General features: G+C 41.4%; 1 protein-coding gene across 1 annotated transcript in view; it reads right to left on the bottom strand.

Moving 5' to 3' along the window:
• Nucleotides 1-22,709, bottom strand: part of LOC124286827 (protein FORGETTER 1-like) — a 327,576-nt gene that overhangs the window by 82,670 nt on the left and 222,197 nt on the right. The window contains 4 exon segments of the mRNA XM_046723267.1: nt 860-975; nt 8,504-8,589; nt 12,488-12,617; nt 15,644-15,704. Coding sequence (XP_046579223.1) covers nt 860-975; nt 8,504-8,589; nt 12,488-12,617; nt 15,644-15,704 — 393 coding nt within the window.

The raw sequence follows: 22,709 nt of genomic DNA, 5'->3' as shown, positions 1-22,709 counted from the left end.
TCTCAACCTTAAAAATTTCATTCTTTCACCTGTAAAGGCACACTATCACGCCACACTTCTCTAAAAATCAGTATTCTCATTAATACTATCAGCCCCCAGCGAAGCTACCATATAATTTATTCCGAAAATAATTATGTATTAAGATGACAATATGAAATTAAAAAGTTCGAATGAATTAATGAATTAATGCATTAATTCAACTCTTGGGCCCGCTTCCGACCAAACTTTATTTCAAGCTAACCCCATTGAGTTATGTCCCTTGGAACGCTCTTTATGAATATCCTATTACGCAACTTGTGATTGAGGCCAGTTCGGCAAACACCGACAATACCGCATGCCACAGTTTTGGATGTACGGGGCAATCATTTACATTCCATATCTGGCAAGTGTTATCTGTTAAGGATAATAGGGATTTTATTGCATCAACAGGAAGCTAAAGTGAGTGCATATGCCTCAATATATATATATATAATAGACCAAAATACTGTCGATAAAGCATGACATTGCGCCTTAAAAGTATACAATGAAGCGGAATATCTCTAACATTCATTACTACACATAACCATCTTATAAAGAGTTAACCTACCGGTATATGGATAGTGAGTCATTGAACATTTGTTATCCCAATCTGATGGAATATGTATGAGCTGAAAACTGTTTGGCCAAAACTTGCTATGTACTTACACATTGCTGTCAAATAGCTGTTATATTGCTGAATGTAGGATTTACAACTAACAAGCTAACAAACTGTGTTTGCAGCGCTACGGGACCTGTATTCCACCCACAATGGTGGTTCATCAGAATCAGTTAAGCTCGGCTGTGCCTACACAACGTCCATATAGTGTGGAACTCCACTTACCTGGCAAATACAGTGGTACATGCTTCTCAATGCACTTCGTCCATAAGGTGTGTCAAAATTAAACTCTGTCAAGTCAGCTCCTGTTGCTGCCCGTCTATCCCCTTTTGTCAGGGCACCTGATACATAAAACACATTTAGTTTGTTGATGATACCGGGAGTACAATAGGCACAGTAGCTCACATTCATTCTCCATCTAACACAAGAGGTGATAATGGGATTTTTTAAAAGTTCTCAGAACATTTTGTGATACGTGTATAAAGTGACTTCAGTTGCCTGTGCTGACAAAAGAAATTGATAACTTATTCAAGACATTGAGATATTTTAACACACATACAACATGCCAGATAGGTAACCCTTAAAAGAAATAAATTTGAACCTATAAGTAGAAGTTGAAATATTGCTTTTTGGGATGTATATCTGATTTCATTGCATTTCACTGTAATATTTGTAAATTTAGCGTAACTGGGTATGCGCAAAAGTGTTTGGAAACATGACATGTACCGAACAACTGTTCATTGACAGTTGACAGTGAACACAGTGACAGTGACTTCATGCAAATTGGAAATTTTAATATAAATTGTATATTTATATACTTATCCTATCTCACGACTTGCACCTCTCTCTCTTGCTTCAACTTTTAGTGGAACGACTGTAAACTTTTTTCCATAGGCCTCCTTGTCCATTCGCCCGTGCACTCCAAACTGCTCTCCTTAATTAGCTTCCTAGTTGCTAATAAAGCTTGCAGCATGCTCCACTAATTGCCCACGTGACTACCTTGAATGATCATTCTCATCTTGGAGCCAACGTTGTAATCTGAGTAGTGGGGAGGCCGGGTGGGCATCCATCGCATGAGATAGGATAAGTATATAAATATACAATTTATATTATAATTTCAAATTTTAAAACTTATCCTATCTCACGACTTGCACTTATCCCACAGTTAGACGGCGGGCCACAGATTACCCTTTTGTCTTGACAGTGCGAACAGCTGGTCTTGGAGCTGTGTGGACTGATGACAACCGTAGATAGCGATGCACAAGGGAGGCCTGTTACTCCTATGCTTGTAGTGGGTTCTCCAGAACCCCTTTGCTTACTAAGCACAACGACTCCCAGGGAGATGGGTGCTCCAGAGCGATGTGGTGTTCGGCCGCAACCTTGTACAAGACAAGGGACGCAAATCGAAAAGTAGGCCTCGCCTCGCCACAATTTACAAGGTACCCCCGTAATTAAAGTCTTGAGACTAGAATCAGGCCAGACCCTGCTTCAAGAAGGCCCCCCAGACACCGACCAAGGCGGGTGAAAGAGAAACACAACTCGGCATCTCCAAGGTTTAAAGTTCAGTTCCGAGCAGCATCAAATTGACCCTCACTCCTTTGCCTAAGCTTCGTCAAACGAATTCCACTGGAATTCGGGAGTGTCACACTTCACTGACGTAATTGCTCCGTGGAGTAGAGGTCAGTAAGCGTGAATGTCGAACACCTCTGCATCGTCATACTGATTGTGCCTCAGGTCCGTAGGGCCACGCTAGGTGGCCGTATTCCGATGCCTTGGTATGGAGGCCAAGTGAAGTAGTTCTTAAACCCATATAATGAGAACAAAAGGTTGAGATCCAGTTCAAATTTTATTCAGTATATACAAGGAAGCAGTAACGCGAATGCGGAACAGTCCCTCATCTGCGTTGTTGGGCCGATGTAAGCTGCTGAGCCAGTACAAGAGGTCTGAACTGGTGTAGTCCCTGGACATCCGTGACAGACAGGTCTCGCAGGTAATGTGAAGAGAAGACTGTATCAGAACACCAGAAGCAACCTTCCATGATAGCAGTCAAGGAGCAGTTGCTATGGAGGGCCATCGTCGAGGCTAGTGCACGAGTCTCATGAGGATTGGAAGCGGCTGGAGGAGGCAACCCTGCAAAGGTGTAGGCTCGCAGGATCGTGGCACGCATCCAGAACGTCAATGTGGTCCGGGAAACCTCAGTTCTTGAAGCAGTCGACAAGGGTATGAAGAGGCGCTTCCGTAGCCGTCAACAATCCTTGGAGGCAGCAAGGTAAACGTGTAGAGCCCTAACAGGGCAGAGTGTCAAATCTTCATTATCATCAGGCCCAGGAATGGTGGACAACGGGGGGAATAGTAAACATCCGGTCCGGTTGCCCTGGCAGTTGGTTTTTCGCAATGAAGTCCCAGAGGAGACCCAGGAAAACCTTGCCATGCTTCTTTCGCTCGAACCGCAGCCGATTGACATCAAGCGCATGGAGTTCAGATATACGAGCAGCGGTAGCCAAAGCTACCAGGAAGAATGTCTTGAATGTCACTTGTTCGAAGTCCTTGTCTTCTAAAGGTTCATAATCTGTAGAAATCATATGACGAAGGATGACGGACAGATCCCAGGCTGGAGGTCTGAGCTTCCTGGACTGGTCAGAGAGTCTATAGGAGCGTAGTAGACTCTGCAACTCGGGAACAGTGGAAATCGCCATGCCCATGGTGATAGCCAAAACCGAGTTGATGACGGCTAAGTAGGTAGCTAATGTAGTACCCTTGGGTTTCTTAGTAGTGCGGAGATGCTGGAGAAACTCAGCAACGACCTGAGCCGAGGTGGAAGTGGGAGATGCAATTCCCCTAACCTTGCAATAGTCTTCAAACTTCTTCCATGTGTTGTCGTACAAGGAACGGGTCGAAGTACGATGTGCTGAAGTGATAGCTGTGGCTACATGTAGCCCTTAGGTTTCTTAGTAGTGCGGAGATGCTGGAGAAACTCAGCAACGACCTGAGCCGAGGTGGAAGTGGGAGATGCAATTCCCCTAACCTTGCAATAGTCTTCAAACTTCTTCCACTTGTTGTCGTACAAGGAACGGGTCGAAGTACGATGTGCTGAAGTGATAGCTGTGGCTACATGTAGCCCTTAGCTATGAGAGACCTCTGAAGATGCGCCAAACGTGTAGATTGAGGGTCTGAGGTGACCCGTTCTGAGTGAGGGTAGGTCGTCCCGATTGGGAAGCGGTACTGGGTTTGGCTCTGCCAGGCTCCTTATGTTGACGAACCTTGTGGCAAACAGATCTATTTGAGGCCGTGATAACGGGTAGATCATCGACTGAAAGATCTGGGGCAGTAACTTCCACCCTGTCGGGGACGGGCGGTTGGATCGGGATAAGGCATAGGCGATCACATTTTTTATCCCGGAAATGTGTCTGGCTCTGGCTACGATGTTGAGTGAGTCGATGAGTTGGAAGAACCTGATCGCCCATTGTAGCAGATTCATCAAGCCTGTCTAGCCTAGATGATTTATATACCAAGCCACTGTCGAATTGTCTGATTGGATCAACAGACTGGTTGATTGAAGCTCTGTTGCCCAATGTGCGATGGCTTGAATTACCGCCTTGAACTCCAGCTCATTTATATGAAGTACCCGTTCGTCGGATGACCACAGCCGGCAACTTGGTGGTCGAGGAAGTGAGCTCCCCAACCCATGAGGGATGCATCGACGAATACAGTCCGTTTGAGTCAGAAACGGACCGATGAATTGCAAATTTTATCATTGTACAAAATTGCCACATAAATATAAATAGTACACATGTTTATCATTAACTAATACCCAAGAGCTTTCTTATATTTGAAAATTTTCCGGACTCCACCACAAAAGTTCTTGAAGAAACTATCATCATTGAAAACGCAAAAGTTGTCATCTGTCGCGGCGGGCTGAAACCGCAGAAACGGAACGGCCACTATCTCATCGTGCACGGGATACAAATGCCTGATGAAAAATGAAGTTGAATGCTGACGTGAAACAGTTGATGATTAAAGTGTACGATTTTTTCTGTGCTGAAGCCGAAAGGGGCAAACCATTTTATGCCATTAATAAATTCCGTGAGCGGGCAGCAAAAGCTTTAGGAGTAGCAGCAAGGGTACTGACAAATGTTCTGGAACACAAACATTGTGAGGGTGATGCTAAGCGGGTAGGGGTCGTGTCAAAATCACACAAATTAAAACATTTGGGAGAGAGGGAAGAAGGAAGGGGGGGGGGGGGGTGAGAAAAAAAAAACTGGAGGAACCACCATGGCCAGATTTATTTCGTCTGCCACGGTCTTGACTGGATGCGCCACAAAACAGATTGAGTAAATCTGGATTGGTAGGTGAACTGTGCAGTTCGACGCTGTTTTAATGAGTCCTGGAGCTGTGACTTCTGTATCTTTAACAGTTCAATCGAGACTTGAAAGTGGGTTTCTTTATCAACTTTAGTAGATACTTCTTGGATGCTACCATTGAAGAGGGAGTCAGAAAACCAAAGCTGGCGAAACAGTTCTGTTTTAAATCGCTCCTCCCATGAAGAGATGTTAAGGGGTCCATGTCAGCACAGCAAGGGTGTAGCCCAAAAAATTAGACAACTGATCCAGGATAATTTGGAACTGGTCCAGAGCTAAAGTCATGCATCCTCAGATGTAAGCGTCTTGATCAGAATAAGTATGCTCCAGAGCAGTGTTAACAGCGTCGACTGCTGCAATCACGCAACTAATGGATGGCAACGTCTTTCTCACGGCTGAATCCATGTGAGCCAACTCTCGGTCCTCAATAAGGTAGGGCGAAGCAGCTCGTTTGCCACACAGGGTTCCAATATCCTCATCAACTGTTGGAGCCGTAGAGATTTTTGTTAGGCCGTGGACATGAGAGGTAGAAGAGAGAGATTATATCTGGGAGCAGAGAATCCGTCCTTAATTCGTTTCAGGCTCTTGAAACCATCATTTAGTGTACTGGATGATTTCAGAATACAAGGTCAAGGTGGTAGGGTGATGGTAGACCAATCCCGGTTCCTAAGAGTATAAGTGTGATCCAGGTCATCGGCCGAAGTACTGAAGGGAAGTTGGAGCTTCTCAACAATCCAAAGGAGTATCTGAGATGTCTCAACTGCTGCAAAGCTACCCCCAGGGGTAGATAACACAGAGTGAGTGGGAGATGCAGGCATGGCTATTTGGACTGGATCAATCTCAGGAGGTGAACCAGATGAAGAGCCAGGAGCTACAGAAGCCAGATGGGCTGGAGTAGAAGGCTGTATTTGGTTCCAGGCTGAGGTTATGGCCCTGATCATCATCTTTAGATCCGGAGTCGCTGTAGTCGAAGGATTCTCAGAGCGTGTAGACGGAACATCGTAAGAGACTGTAGGCCTATTAGTGGTATCAGAGCAATGATCACCAGAAAGTCAGTCAGAGGAACTGTATCGAGATCTCGACGTGGTAAGTACCGGAGTAGGTTGGTAAGCTGGTGATCTGGATTCCCTAGTATGGCTAGGTGATCCGGTAGGATATGAAGAACTAGTCCGGGACGCTGTAGTTCTAGTTGGTGATCTGGTTCCGATTGGAGCTCTGGTTCGACCATCTGAATAGGATCGGCCATGAGATATGGATCTGTACTATGATCCCAACTGGTCAATGGCTCTGTAAGGTGATCTAGATCGTATAGGTGACCTGGGTTGGTAAGATGATCTGGATTGTAATGTGATCTGGATTGATTCGATGCACTAACTGGAAACTGTGATCGTGATCTGGATCTATAAGGTGATCTGGATCGAACAGGTGATCTGGTTTGCAGTTGCGATCTGGCTTGATTTGGTGATCTGCATCGGTTAGGTGATCTACTTTGATGTTGTGATCTGGATCTGTCTGGCAATCTACTTCGATGTTGTGATCTGGATCCATTCGGTGATCTGGATCGGTCAGGTGATCTGATTCAAAGTTGTGATCTGGATCCATTCGGTGATCTGGATCGATGAGATGATCTGGATCGGTCCGATGATCTACTTCGATGTTGTGATCTGGATCGGTTCGGTGATCTGGATCGGCTAGGTGATCTGGATCGGTCCGGTGATCTGGATTGATCAGGTGATGTGGATCGTAGTTGTGCTCTGGATCGTGACTGTGATCTGGATCGATCCAGTGATCTAGATCGGGTATGTGATGGTGATCTGGATCGTGAAGGTGATCTAGATCGATTCGTTGCACTAACTGGAAACTGTGATCGTGATCTGGATCTATAAGGTGATCTTGATTGGTCTGGCGATCTACTTCGATGTTGTGATCTGGATCGGTTAGGTGACCTAGATCAGTCCGGTGATCTGATTCGAAGTTGTGATCTGGATCCATTCAGTGATCTAGATCGATTAGGTGATCTGGATCGGTCCGATGATCTACTTCGATGTTGTGATCTGAATCGGTTCGGTGATCTGGATCGGCTAGGTGATCTGGATCAGTGTGGTGATCTGATTCAAAGTTGTGATCTGGACCCGTTTGGTGATCTGGATCGGTAAGGTGATGTGGATCGTAGTTGTGCTCTGGATCGTGACTGTGATCTGTATCGATCCGGTGATCTAGATCGGGTTTGTGATGGTGATCTGGATTGTGAAGGTGAGTTAGATCGTTGTGGTGATCTAGAATGATGTGGTGATCTGGATCAGCGATTAGGTGACGAAACCTGAAGTGCTGATTCATGATGAATGTCCCCCTGCGACACTGTTGTTGCCAGCTCCGTCTGGTTCAATGAACTGTGGGGAGACATTTGGCTGGTTGAACGCAGTTGGCCAGGCTCCAAACAAACTGAGACAGTCGAGGGGATATGTACCGATGATCTGGATGGTGATAGTGTCGATCTAAGGTCCCCTGGTAGTGTAGATGGGACAGGCAACGATGAATTATCGATCACAACCACCTGCGAGTGATCTGACGCTATGGAAGGAGGTGATTGATGCGTACGTAATAGGTGCCAAACGTCCTCAGATAAGTAAGAATCTGATGAAGCGTCCTCTTGAACCACACTGTCTTGCGTGAAGGTACGATTTTCTGTCGCTGTAACTTGATACGCTTGGCGGGAGTGGGATCCGATTCTGTTGATTTCCTGTCCCTATTGGCGATTCTCCGGGAGCAAACACGAAGGTAGGCTTTAAAATCCTCAATTACACTTGCCACATCGTTTGTTCCAGTTACATTGTCCAATACAGTCACTGCAAGACGAATGAGGGTCGAGGGACGAATAATTCGTCTTGTATTGAGCACAAACTTTCCTTTTCCTTGACTGATTATCTGTTTTCCCCATGATGTTAGGGTGAAATAATGTCCCTAATATACAGCACGTTCACACAGTCGTGCGACAAGAAAGAGAATGATCATTCAAGGTAGTCACGTGGGCAATTAGTGGAGCATGGTGCAAGTTTATTAGCAGCTAGGAAGCTAATTAAGGAGAGCAGCATGGAGTGCACGGGCGAATGGACAAGGAGGCCTATGGAAAAAAGTTTACATTCGTTCCACTAAAAGTCGAAGCAAGAGAGAGAGAGGTGCAAGTCGTGAGATAGGATAAGTTTAAAAAATTTATATTTCAGTTTGTGCAGCAACTAGTTGCATTTTCTAATACTTGTCCATTTCGCCCTCTTTTGTACTTCCTGGTACATAGGCCACAGTACCCACATACACTGTGGGGCCTTTCCATAATTTGGCTCTCCACCAGCTGCCATACAGGTGATACATACCTACGTGCTGGCTGTCCACCAGCTGCCATACAGGTGATACATACCTACATGCTGGCTCTCCACCAGCTGACATACAGGTAAAACATAAGCTGACTTGACTTTCACTCAGATGAGCCAGTGAAAGAACAGTGACATTAACCTACCCAGTGATTGCAATCTGCGAGCAACAGCAGCAGCAAATCTCCTCTCGCCTCCAAGATTGGTAGTTAGGAGTTTGTACAATGGACCACTGATACAGATAAAAAAGGGAAAGAAGATGAAATAAAACACATCTTGAGATATGATACAAGAAGGGTTTAGACCATTTTGTGCCTGCAGGAACAACCAAGCCAAAAAAACTGACACTGCTTTAACTATGTTTGACAAAAATATTACTTCTCATCTGTATTTTTAACTCCTTTTTCCCCTAAATTCTAAAGAAGGCAAATATCAACGTTAATGATGAACTAATTAATACTTTTTGAGAAAGTGAAACAACTTGAACCTTTTTATGAAATTGTTTATGACCTTGAAATTATCAGAGAAAATGGTAGTGAGGAGATTTCCAAATTCAAAAGTAAAGGTTAACAAAGGAAATAGTATGTATAGAACTAAACTTTGATGTCACTTAGTGACCTCTCAAGATCAATAATTAACCAACAAACTATACTGAACAATTTTGGGTTTACAATAAAAAATGAAAATGCAATGGGACAAGTGGCAGCAGGAGTATATAACAGGACCTATAACATATGTCAATGCACAAGAGAATGTTCAGACGATTGTGAAAAGTGCCTTTTGACAGGCCTGTTTCTGTAATGAAACATACTTTTAGACAGGCATTCTGCCACACAAGCAGAAAAAAGACGTAAGTCGGGTTATGAAAAGACTTAAATCACATTCTTGGTGTTTCTCACAGACATGTTCAGGATATAATCTGGAAACTGTGACAAACCACAATTTCTCTCAAGGTCAAGACGATCATGTCTCAACCAAGGGTTGGCTGAATTGAAATGCTGGTAAAAGGCTGAATGATGTCTGTGACAGTAACAGAGTGGACAGACACCCACTGGACATGTAAACACCTTTGTAGGAAACTTAGGCTTCTTTATCGCAAAATCTTTGGACAAATCCTGAGTCGTGTTATAAGCATGTGAAAGTGGAGGTCTAAAGACAGTCAAGTCAGCTCCTCTCCAAGCTTTCAATGGATGTCCTTTCCTATAGTTCTTGGAATAAGACTAGGTGCTACTACTGTTGTCACGACAGAAGTCCATTCTAGAGAACTTCTGTTGGCTCTGCCCAGTCTGGTTCTTGTGGGGCCCCGGATGATAGGGATGAGGAGGTCTGAATCTAAATTGAAGGGCTGAAACTTGCGATCATCCATCCTTTTAGTAGATCCAATGCCTCATCACATCTGCCATTAAACAAATGACCAGATAAGGGTTGTGAGTATAACATATTCCTGGATACCGATGAGATGGAGGACTATATCTTGTGAAGGTAAAGATCCAATCTACAGAGTAAACTGCCCTGCTAAGTTGGCCAAGAGAGCTTGGAGAATATATCTAGCCCAGTTCTGGTACGGTGCATCCACACTGAGATCCATTCCATACAACATCAGATAATCCTGATCTTCTGAAAAGTGGTTCATGGACGAATCTGTGGATTAAAGTACTGCCGGAAATAGAAAAAAACTGTTTTTAGGCTGTTACTCTGTATCCCTAAAATTTTCACAATTGCAACAAGAGTCATCAGAAGATGACATATCCCCCCACATCTTTGAAAGAACAAATCATCTGACAGTTACTTAAAGTCAAGCTTGATTTTACACTAAGTGCAAATCGTTTCCATGGAAATCATGAAAAACATAAATTACAAATATCTGCAAATAGCAAAAGGCACCACTTCAAGATCTGCCTCACATATCTGCCAAGTTTTACTGAAAGATATTAAGAAGTTTTTGAGTTGTGCTCCGGAAACGAAACCTACCCCGCCCTTTTGAGACTAAGTATGAATCGTTTCCATGGAAACCATGAAAAATAAAAAGGCCAAAAATCTGCAAATAGCAAAAGGCACCACTTAAGGTTCTGTTTGATATATCTACCATGTCTTGTTGAAAAATATAGAACGGTTCTTGAGTTATGCTCCGGAAATGAAGCCCAACCCTCACTTTTGGGACCAAGTCCGAATCATTTCCATGGAAACCGGGAAAATTAAAAAGGCCAAAAGTCTGCAAATAGCAAAAGGCACCACTTAAGGTTCTGTTTGATATATCTACCAAGTCTTGTTGAAAAATATTGAAAGGTTCTTGAGTTATGCTCCGGAAACGAAGCCCACCCTTCTTTAAGACTAAGTCCGAAACGTTTCCATGGAAACCGAAAAAAATAAAAATGACAATAATCTGTAAATAGCAAAAGGCACCACCTTAGGTTATGTTTGACATATCTACCAATTTTTGTTGAAAAATATTGAACGGTCTTTGAGTAATGCTCCTGAAACAAAATGATTATGGACGGACGGACAGACGGACGAGGCGACGACTATATCCCACCACATTACATGCCGGTGGGATAAAAAGCATATGTCGAAAAAACCCACATCGGCCTAACTGGGCGTTCAATGGGATATCCAGAAAAGCATGTTTACTTGTAAAATTGGGCAAAACTTATTATTATTATGAATAGCTGCTGAAACAATGGACAGGATCCTGGTCTGTGTGTCCCGAACAGCTGTGTTGCACATGCAGTCGGTGCTTAGGCTAGCATACCCTCAACAGTACTCCTCTGTGTGGTTTTCCTGGGTAGCTCGCGGTCAATGCTGTCCATGAGGTCCAAGACAGATCTAGATCGATTTCTAACCACTGTACAAGCCCTGCTATCAATTGCGCAAGGAGTTGGTGGACAGAATCACTAGGTCCTCTTGATCAATGTTGTACTTTTAGTTAGTCAAATATCTTGATAGTGTGTACTCCTTAAGAGTCCTGGAAGGTGTGCAATCCTCTCGCTCCAAGTTATGGTCCATTGGTTCTGCCCCAGATATGCTTCTGGTGAAGAGATGGTTGCTGACAGTACCCTGTCCCTGTGACTTCATCTCAGTGCACTATCACTTTGGAGGTGGTAATCCAAGGCAGTCCATGTCCTCCTCCTGTGAAAACACCGATATTCTAGTCCCTTAATGAGGTCTCCAAAAGGCTCTAGTGCTGCAGATAAAGACTTCCTCCATGACATATTTGGGTGTTGAAACAAACTCTGATGTTGGCTTTTGTAAAAGGGGTTGGCAAGCCTCTCACCTCACAATGAATAAACATTGGGTAACAACAGTCTCCCAGCAGTCAGAGTGTGGATCCTGAGGGGATGATTTTTCATTCTTATTGAAACAGTGATACATTTTTATCTTTTTGATTTACCTATAACATAACAGAAATAAATAACCAAACCTTAGATGAAAGTGGAAAATTTTTCAGAGAACAAGTGTGTGAACATGTGAGCCACAGGACTGACTGACTGAGTTTAGTTTTACGCGCCGCTTTTAGCAATATTCCAGCAATATCACGGCGGGGGACACCAGAAATGGGCGTAACACAGTGTGCCCATGTGGGGAATCGAACCCGGGCCTTCGGCGTGACGAGCCAAAGCTTTAACCACTAGGCTACCCCACCGCCCCGTGAGCCACAGGAAAAATGATGAGATTTCCCAGTGCTTCCTCCTGGGGAAATAATAGCACTATCTGCATGCTGATAGCTTTGGTGGACCAAAAGGTCCAAATTATACTTTCTATTCAAGTCAGCCTGTGGATTCATAGAGAAGTTTCAGGAAAAAAAGGTAACAGAGTGTTAAAGGGACATATTTGTAAGAATTACGTTTTCAAAAACACTACAGCATGAGTACAAATTCTAGCCTAATCACCTTGTGACTGTGAGAACACCATGTTGTATTCCATTATGAGTTGAAGAGCACTTTGATATTTGATTTCAACTATTTCTGAATCATATCTGGTATTCAACAAACAGACCTGACTGGAAGATTATCCCTTTAGTTAATGTGACCCTATGGCTAGTGAGGTTCAGGGAGGCTCATCTCACCAACAGCAGATAATCATTGTGACCAGTTTTCCCCACATGGGGACGGTTACTACAATGATCAACTCACCTGGACTGGTTGGAGCGGTGTGAGCGTCCTAACTGCTGGACAGCCTTGTCTGCACTCCATGGCAACTCCACAGTCAGGTGAACTCGACGTCGCTGATTGGCAGCTCTCACGTCAGCATGCAGTGATATTCCTAGTGTAAAAAACACTTTTCATCACACACATTGGGTAGTTATTTCTTTTATCATTTCCCATCACATTCTTATCAAAATAAATGACAATGTTTGACATGAAGTAAACATCACAATGAAGTCTAGCTTTTCTTACAATAGTGTATGCACTAAATAGGTAAATTCACTATTAAAAAAAAACTGGTTTGTAAATTGTGAGCACGTTTCATATATTTATCATAAGGACTTTAGCACGTTTAACGACAATTCACCTCTCCATGCAGATAACAGGTCATGACCCAGCAGTCAAATCCTTAAAGGTCACATGCAACGTAAAACACAACTTTGCAGATTCTGATACCTTTCGGTATGGACTTACCGAAACAAAGCGTCAAAAATGCAAATTCAACTTATAAAGTTGAAAAAAAACGCGATGAAAAAAAACGCGCGAAATCGGAGTTCAAACGTTTCACTAATTTTCCCCCGACTTTTCGGGGGAAAACGGGTTTCAACAGCTGGGCTGCGCTTATAGCACGTGCGCAGGTGAAGTAGGTTCGCGCAGCTTGGAAGTGGTTGTCCGGTGAATACTCGGTGAAGGCTTTGGTGTGAGCTATTTTTCTAATGTTTTGTTGATATCTCACAGGCGCGAGCTTTTTATATGTTATGACAGTAAATTAACTGTTTATATAATTTCATTTGTCTATTTCACCACACGTTCTTCTTACCATGTCACTTTCTCAGTTCGATACTTAAAAGCAATGCCATTATTTAGCGTTGACAGAATTTCCAACTGTGATATAGATATGTCGTCGTCACAGACTAAACTCAATGTCTTGTTTTATTGACACCTGTGTGTCAGCTTCGATCACTGACCACATGCAATTTGAACTTAACACCAATCAGGCTATACACCATAAACAAAATGCATTGATTTATGGCCCGAGTTCGGTCTCTGTCACATTATGTAATTACACAGACAGGCAGGTGTGATACTTGAACACATGACATGTTATGATGTCTGTTGATTGCAAAATGTTATACACAAAAAATGAGCATGTATTTACAAAACCCAACATATCTATATATACACACACAATGAGCCGTGAGGGCATCTGCAAATGAACCAGCCGTTACACTTGAGTGCACACCCACCCGCTCCGACTGGGTTCGGTATCCCGGGTGCTTCGTTTCTTGGGAAGTAAACCGAAGTACACAATATTGCACTTTTGATTTGCGATCGTACGCTTATAATTTTGTTTATATGTTTTTTCATAACCAGCAATGTATATTATATGTCATGAATAAGTGATAATTGTGTTTTAATTATGTTTGATTTTTTGGTTGCATGTGACCTTTAAACAAACTTGTACACAACATGGTGACAGAAAGAACCCTCCGATTTTTAGTGATGGGTATTTTCATTCTACAAGAATGTTTTGTGGTGAGGATGACACCATTGTCACCAGCACGAAATGCTACTGCAGTCAGAAGAAAAGCAAGACACCTCATTCCATCAATGTTGACATTAAACCAACACTGATTTCCTATGCTCACTGTATATGCCAAACAGGGTAAGATATTTTATTGCATCTGTGTCTTATTTTTTTATAAACATAACAATTCATTAACTGCATGAAAGGTCATACTTGCCATGCTCCATATTGGTACAACCAAGTGCCTTCCATTCCCTAATTTTGTGACGTGTGCAAGAGCACTAGTCAGTATGAGAATAACAAGCAATGTTGCAAACTGGTACGATATCACAGAATAAAGACGTGTCCACATAGTAAACTTTGAAACAAAACATCAGTTTAGATCAAGATGGTGTAGTTAATATACTGAACAAAAGAAGTCAGGGATCATGAATATGTTTTAATTGTGGTGGCATGTGGTCCTGTGTATAGTGCTCTGGTCAGAAACAGTTGAAGTTAAGCAACGTTGGGCACAGAGAATCCTCGGATGGGTGACAGTGCATGGCAGCTTGACTCCTGAGAGTTTCTAGTCCTGCCCCACAACGAAACACATGTGATCTCAACTCAAGCAAGTGAGTTTGTTCAAACATGCCTCTGTTCACCCAGCAGAAAATGGGTACCCGGTGGGATAAGTCATATGACCATAGCCTTCTGGCGCCTCACAGGCAACTTGGGTTATCCGGGTTAATAATGTGCTGTGCAGGCGCTTGGAGTAGACACTTAGTGTCTGGAGTATTTAACGCTATAAAAATACACTAATTATTATTATTATTATTATTGTGTGCTCGCTCTTCGTAGCAAAACAATATCTCAAATATTTTAATGTTTCCAAACTTTTTGGTTTATTATGTAAACATGGAAAAATGTATTGCGATGTATTATTTTAACCCCACATAGCCATTAATATTCATATCACAATTATGTTTGTTTATATGATTATTTGTGACCTTTTGGGCACACCTCACATTCATATTAGACATGCATCATGAGCAATACGTGTACCCATCATAAAGCAAAAATCAGGTCAAACACAAAGTTGAATCCAACGTAGACACTTCTCATAATCAATCTTGCGTTTTGGAAATGGTATAATTTTTATGCCGCCTTGAAGTCTTTCTGTGCCCCTGTCACCACTGTTACAATGTCCTTGTCTGCCTCATTGTTTTTTTCAGTCATGTGTGTGTCATAAAAGTAAACTATTTATGCTCTGAGTGAAATTTGAAATACACCACTTTTACAGCTTTTTAAGACCAACAGCCAGCTGTCTGTTTGGAAATGATAACAGCAGAATGGATTCTTGTGCTAGTAGATCTATTAACACTGGTCAGACCGAGAGTCAATCAAATTTTTGCGGAGAGGTGAATTGACTGCATAAACTATCTGCATTCTGAAACACAGTTTACGATTAACAAGGCTGTCGCACTGAAAAAAATGACCATTTCTTCTGTATACAAACAAACTGTGCTGAGCACAAAAACACAGCTACTCTGGAACTGATCAACAGCATCATTCATACAGTTAGCCTATAGACAACCTTTCTTGCATTTAAGAATGTTTCACATTAGATCAAATCATACCTGTACTGGCTGCATCAGATATTACAGCCACTAGCTTTTTGCCTTCCATGAAAGTATTTCTCTGAAAGGAAAAGGAATCTACATGGAACATGTAAAATATGTGAACGTTGAAATAATGAATTCTCAGTGGCCTGCAGTAAACTTAAACAGACGTTCAGCCTTGCAAAGCCGTCCCTAAAAACCCATTTGTGTCTACACAAAACAAATGGCAGCAGTATCATTTTCCAAGGAAACAATACAAAAGATGAATGGTAGCATTATCTTTGTGGCTGTCAACCTGCTCAGTGATGTCGACTGTATGAGCAGAGCAAAGTATGACCTCAATGGAAATAACTTTTACACCATCACCTCACATTTTCAAGATGAGATCTATATAACTTAGCAATATCAACAAGAAGACAAAGTCATCAATATCCCCCGCAATGGCAAAATACTCTTCATGATTATGTCTACTAGTTATGATTATGTCAAATATTTAGGTGTGTATATAGAAAAGTGGAAGGAGAGTATTGAAAGGTTTTGAAAGTTCTGCTTCAGAAAGGAGCACTATCACTAATTTCAGTCTAAGTCAAATTTGTTGCCATGGACAAGTACACCACCAGATCTACCTATGTGCCAAGTTTGGTGAAGAAATAGTGAATGGTTTTAGAGTTCTGCTCAGAAAGAGCAGATTTTATTCAGAATTCGCAAAAATATTTTATTCTACCAAAAGGCACAAGTACACCACCAGACCAATCTATGTGCTAAGTTTGGTGAAGAAATAGTGAACAGTTTTAGAGTTCAGCTCCGGAAAAGAGCACTACCACAATTTCAGGCTAAGTCAAACTTGTTGCCATGGAAACGCCAAAAATATTTTATTCAGAATTCCAAAACTACCAAAGGGCACAGGTACACCACCAGATGTATCTATGTGCCAAGTTTGATGAAGAAATAGTGAACAGTTTTAGAGTTCTGCTCCGGAAAAGAGCACTACCACCAATTTCAGTCAAAGTCGAACTTGTTGCCATGGAAACGCCAAAAATATTTTATTCAGAATTCCAAAACAACCAAAAGGCACCAGTACACCACCAGATCTATCTATGTGCCAAGTTTGGTGAAGAAATATTAAACGGTTTTAGAGTTCTGCTCCGGAAAAGAGCACTACCACCAATTTCAGTCAAAGTCGAAATTGTTGCCATGGAAACGCCAAAAATATTTAATTCAGAGTTCCAAAACTACCAAAAGGCACCAGTACACCACCAGATCCATGTATGTGCCAAGTTTGGTGAAGAAATATTGAATGGTTTTAGAGTTCTGCTCCGGAAAAGACAAATGTGCACGGACAGACGGACGGAGACGGACAGATGGGATCGGACGGACGGACGGACGGAGTCCATTTTAATACCCCCCGCAAAACGCGTTGCGGGGGATAACAATAGCCAAGGTTGGTTGCTGTTGGTGGTGAATTACAGCAACTTATAATCACTATCTAAATAAAACTGTGATATTCTTAATTTGAAAATGTTACAATATGTTGTACATTTATTATACTTATCCTATCACATGGTGAGTGCTTCCATTGCTCTTGTCAGTGGTGTAGAAACCACCTTGAGAAAGGTTTCCAGCCTCCAGCATCACCTTGCCTATTAGCTTATACAACGGTATGTCAGTAAAATCTGGAGTAGTATGTTAACGGATCGTTTAGCAATTGTAATGAAGATTTCGACTAAAGGTACAATTATTTCTGCTTCTAGCGTATGCTTTTCATTCATTGGCTAACAAAAGGGGGTTTGCTTGAGGATTCCAACCTATCGACCAATCAGTACTGGTGTACTATTTATCTGTTACTGCTTATAGTTATGTCCTGGGAGACGATGAGATAGTGGAGAAACGGAGGGTTTATCGTCCCTTAAGGCTTCATCAACAGCCTGAACAATCATCTGGAAGTCAAAGGGCTGCATGGCTATGTGATTATCCTGTGATCTATGATCCCACAAGGCAGCTGAAGTATGTCAAGGAGGTATCAACGAAGCAGTATTTGTAGAACCTTGACTGGTAAGATGATTTGCAGGAGTAAAATGCTGCCCATGTAACATCGGACACAAGGATGAACTAAGCTGAGACGATGAAAGCTGGAACACTGGAGGCTTCTTTGAATGCTGGGGGATTAACAATCCTGAAGGGATTGCTGCAGCTGATGGTAAGATCTGATGGAGACGAAGCTGACATGAGTGGGACTGACAAAGGGTCTTCGGGGTATGATCAACAAAAATGTAGCAATGGTCCTTGGAGTAAGGATCAATGAAGACAAGAAGACAAAGTCATCAATATCCCCTGCAATAGCAAGATTATGTCTACTAGTTATGATTATGTCAAATGTTTTGGTGTGTATATAGCAAAGTGGAAGGAGAGTATTTTAAGTTTTTATGGATTTTAAGTTCTGCTCCAGAAAGGGGCACTACTACCAAATTCAATCGAAGCCAAACTTGTTGCCATAGAAAAGAAAACAATATATTTTTCAGAAATCCAAAACTACCAAAAGGCACCAGCACACCACCAGATCTATCTATGTACCAAGTTTGGTAAAGAAATATTGAACGGCTTTAAAGTTAAAGTTCTGCTCTGGAAAATAGCACCAAGACCAATTTCAGTCGAAGTCAAACTTGTTGCCATTGAAATACAAAAAAGTATTTTATTAAGAATTCCAAAACTACCAAAAGGTATCAGTTCACCACTAGACCTATCTATGTGCCAAGTTTGGTGAAGAAATATTGTACGGTTTGCAGTTCTGCTCCAGAAAAGAACACTCCCACCAAAATCAGTCAAAGTCAAACTTGTTGCCATGGAAACACAAAAACTATTTTACTAGTATTCAGAATTCCAAAACTATCAAAAGGCACCACAACACCACCAGACCTATCTATGTGCCAAGTTTGGTGAATAAATAGTGAAAGGTTGTTAAATACTGCTCTGGAAAAGAACACTACGACCAATTTCAGTTGAAGTCAAACTTGTTGCCATGGAAATGCAAAAAATATTTTATTCAGAAATCCAAAACTATCAAAAGGCACCAGAACACCACCAGATCTACCTATGTGCCAAGTTTGGTGAAGAAATTTTGAAAACGGTTTTAAAGTTCTGCTCCGGAAAAAGATGAATGTGCAAGGAGTCCATTTTAATACCAACCCACCCCCCAGCAAAACGCATTGCGGGGGATAAAAAGGGTAAAAGACAAAGACAGAGGATGGAGTCTCCACTCGGTCGGCAACAGTGGTCTTGGGTGAGACTAGGCATAGGTGATGACATTCTGGGCTCCCGTTATGTGTATGGCCTTGACATTGGTATGACCAGAGTCCATCAAATGAAAGAACTGGATTGACAGATCCAGAAGTAGTGGCAAAAAGTGAATACATAGTTTTCCCAGAAATTACTGAGAAGATCTTTGTTTCCTAATACTGACAATAGAATTTTAAAATAGGTGTTACACTGTGTAGTAAGGTACTTAATATGGGAGGCAACTCTTATAGGCTTCAGAATGAACCTTACTGCATCAAGAGTTATCTCCCCTGGTGTAGCAGACAGCTTCCTTTGTTGACATGGCAGATTTGACAGCAAAAGAGAAAAGAACGCTGGTTCTAGATGTTTGAAAGGGGTGTGACTAATGCAAAAGAGTTAGCTGGTAGACATGATATTCCTCTGTCTGCAGTATACAGAACTTTAAAGAATATTCAACCCCTGAAGGTCCGGGTTAGAATGTACCTTCAGTAACCCATGCTTGTCATAAGAGGCGACTAACGGGATCGGGTGGTCAGGCTCGCTGACTTGGCTGACACATGTCATAGGTTCCCTATTACGCAGGTCGATGCTCATCGCACCACTGTCCAGTTTAAACCTTGAGCAATGTGTAAACTTTCCAATATAACAGAAAATTTGTACAAAACACTGAGTTACTATGAATTCTGGCCATGGTGGGTGTCGATGTCAGATAAAAGATGAATCCCCTACATGACATTGAGATAATGAAGCTTATAATATATTATAACTCCCCTTTATACAAGCAGTCAGACTACAAAATGCGTAAACTTTTGGAAGCAGTACACATCAAGAAGATAGAACCCGCCCTCAACAGAGATGAAGGATACTACATTCCCAATGCCTACCATCACTTGATAAAGTAATCAATAATATTTCTTGTGTTCATAATCTGTTTCAATTCAACCATGTACATCTACCCCATCCATTGTATAAACATCCACCTGGCTTCCTATCAGTTGTATAAGCTCTAATTCAGTCCTTGTATGTCACCCTACTGGCTTCCTATCAACTTACTCAATCTCATATACAAGCGTTGTACATCAACCTCACTTATTGTAAAAAACAACTCATTCCCTATCTACTGTAATAACAACTCATGTATATATTCTCTGAATTTGTTACTCATGTATCACTTGCTTGACAACGACATTAGAATCTATGTCAAAACGTCGCCTCCACAGAATAAAAGAAGTTGTATATCCATAATAATTGTCATTATTCTTCATCAACTCAACTTCTAAAATGCCCATCAAAGAAGTCCCCTTTATACAGTTATATCAGCATCCATGATACATAAATCAGACCTATGTGCATGGAAAAGGGGGCAATACTTTCATGGCCACTGAAACAGAATTGTGATGAACATACATGTATCAATGAATGAATAGCACAAATGTTTCACCATAATTCCAATGACACTTGGATTTGGGTCTCCCATTCCACCTTATTTGAAAGTTGAAACCACACAAATGACCCAATCAAAATATATTGGCCACATCCTGGTTGCAGTGCTTCAACAGTCTGTGTCAACAACTATAGTCTGTTTGGCTCAAAAGCGGACCGATTGCAATCTAATTCGAAAACTAATAAACATAACATACTCAATGAAACACTGATCATAATCAAGCGATTAAAAGTTGCCAAAAAGTCGCCTGCTTCACTCTCGCCCGCCAACGAAACCACAGACAGGTTACGTAACTCTGTCGCCAGAGCACTGCAGTGACGTCATATGAGGAACGATTTTCAGTTAGTTGTATAGAAAGTGTGTAGCACGTTCACCATTTTGATGGTTTCTCGACATCAACGACGACATGCCGAATCGTTGCTTTGTCGTCAATTGCTCCTAGGGGTCGGGCGATGGTGTCACCATGCACATATTTCCACAGGACCCCGCAGTTCGTGCTAAATGGGTTATGTTTGTGAGTGCGAAGCGAGCGTTGTGGAAGCCTGAAGCGATATCTTACTTGTGTTCAGATCGCTTCACGGAGTAAAAGAATCAAAACTACTTTCTAGTTGTAGTAAAATATGTATATGATTGATGACCATAAAGATTTTCCATGACACAACTTGTAACATAGCGATTTCTTCCTCGAGGCGAGGTTGTAGTCGAAGTAACAATAATACTGTAAGTAGTATTATATTGACACCCACCTGCTGCCACGAGAAATTGTTATGTTATAAGCTATGTCATGCAAAATCCTATTGGCCATCAATCAAATACATATTTTACTACCAATAGAAAGTAGTTTTGATTTTGTAACTTTCGGTGAAAACAAACCTAAATAGCATTTATCCCCAGACTGGCGGATGTTCGAGACAGAGCGCCATTTTGAAAATCGTAAAGTGACGGGCTTAAGTCTGTTAGAATTAATGAGATTATTGTTTGTTTTCATCAAGTTAGAAAATCAAAACTACTTTCTACTCGTAGTTAAATATGTATTGGAATCATAACCAAGAGGATTTTGCATGACACAACTTATAACATACCGATTTCTTCCACGGAAGCGAGGTGGGGGTCGAAGTCACAATACTGCGCGATAAATTTCTAGCTACATTCTCGTGGTTAACGTCCACTCACCAGTATGTAGATACTAGTCAATGTGCGTCTTTATATTTGGTCTTATAATCCTAATTAGTTTATTATCATACTTGTATGCATTTTGAAACTAAATAAAAAGCAGATGATCTGCTGATACTTATAGTGAATTTATAACAGAACTGTAATATCTAGACATTTTATAGTTTTCCAATGTGAATCATAATTCGCACACACACCCTAGTCTATGTTGTCTGTCTCATTACACTTCACTTTACACTTTTCGGCGAAAACAATGATTCTGTTGAATGCTACGACAAATGAATAAAAACAAAATGCAATATTAAAATTAAAACAGATTAAAGTTATAAGAACAATGTCAGGCTATTACCTTGTACAAGGAATGTATCCATCAATATCCACAAAAACGAGTGATATGCCATTCATCTGCAGCTGTTCTAAGTGATGTGTCTGTCTTTTAACAGTCTAATATACGAAAAAGTGATAAATCTTTTCAGGTATTTCACATTGGTGTATAGTCTCATTGGTCACCCAAGATAACACACCTGGCAACTAATTGCATAATGTCCGCCTTTCTTTAAAAACAGTAATTTAGTTAGCCAATAATGGGCAATCAATCAATGTATTGCCGGTTAATCCTTTGAAAGAAGGACGTTGTTTTTACGCAGACACCGACACGACAGAGTGTATTCAGTATAGATTAGTAAATCTACATACATAAACACTACCTTTTGACAAATCCGCTGTGTAAAATAAAAGTAATTAATCAATCAGCGTGTTATCGGTTAATCCTTTGATCGATGTTTATAATGTTGAATATTTACTCCAGACACAAGAAATGCCAAATGGGAACCTTTGTCGGGTAATCTAAGTGTGTTACCACTAATTATACCTGTTATAAATTCATTAACTGACCATCAAGTGAATGATGACAAGTAACATGTGTAGGTTTATACCACCTAACAAAGGTTACAACAAGGGAGTATTAATTGCTGTATTGCATGTGAAAACTTATGGGCCGACACTGTTTTGAGAATACGAACAGATTTTTACATGACATGATTAAATATCAAGGATAAAAAACACAGAAATAGGATCAATTTGGATCAGTCATTATACAAATAAGGCCTAACGACACCAAGCGATTTTGACAGAATCGTCTATGAAAACAAGTTGTAACTCGGAAATTAGGCAAAGCAGGAGACAAAATTAAAT

The sequence above is a fragment of the Haliotis rubra genome, unplaced genomic scaffold (genome assembly GCF_003918875.1).
Source record: "Haliotis rubra isolate DU_JTF1 unplaced genomic scaffold, ASM391887v1 Scf392, whole genome shotgun sequence".
Classification (NCBI taxonomy): Eukaryota; Metazoa; Mollusca; class Gastropoda; order Lepetellida; family Haliotidae; genus Haliotis; species Haliotis rubra.
The sequence above is the reverse complement of the archived record's forward strand: the minus strand, read 5'-3'. Positions and strand labels throughout refer to the sequence as shown.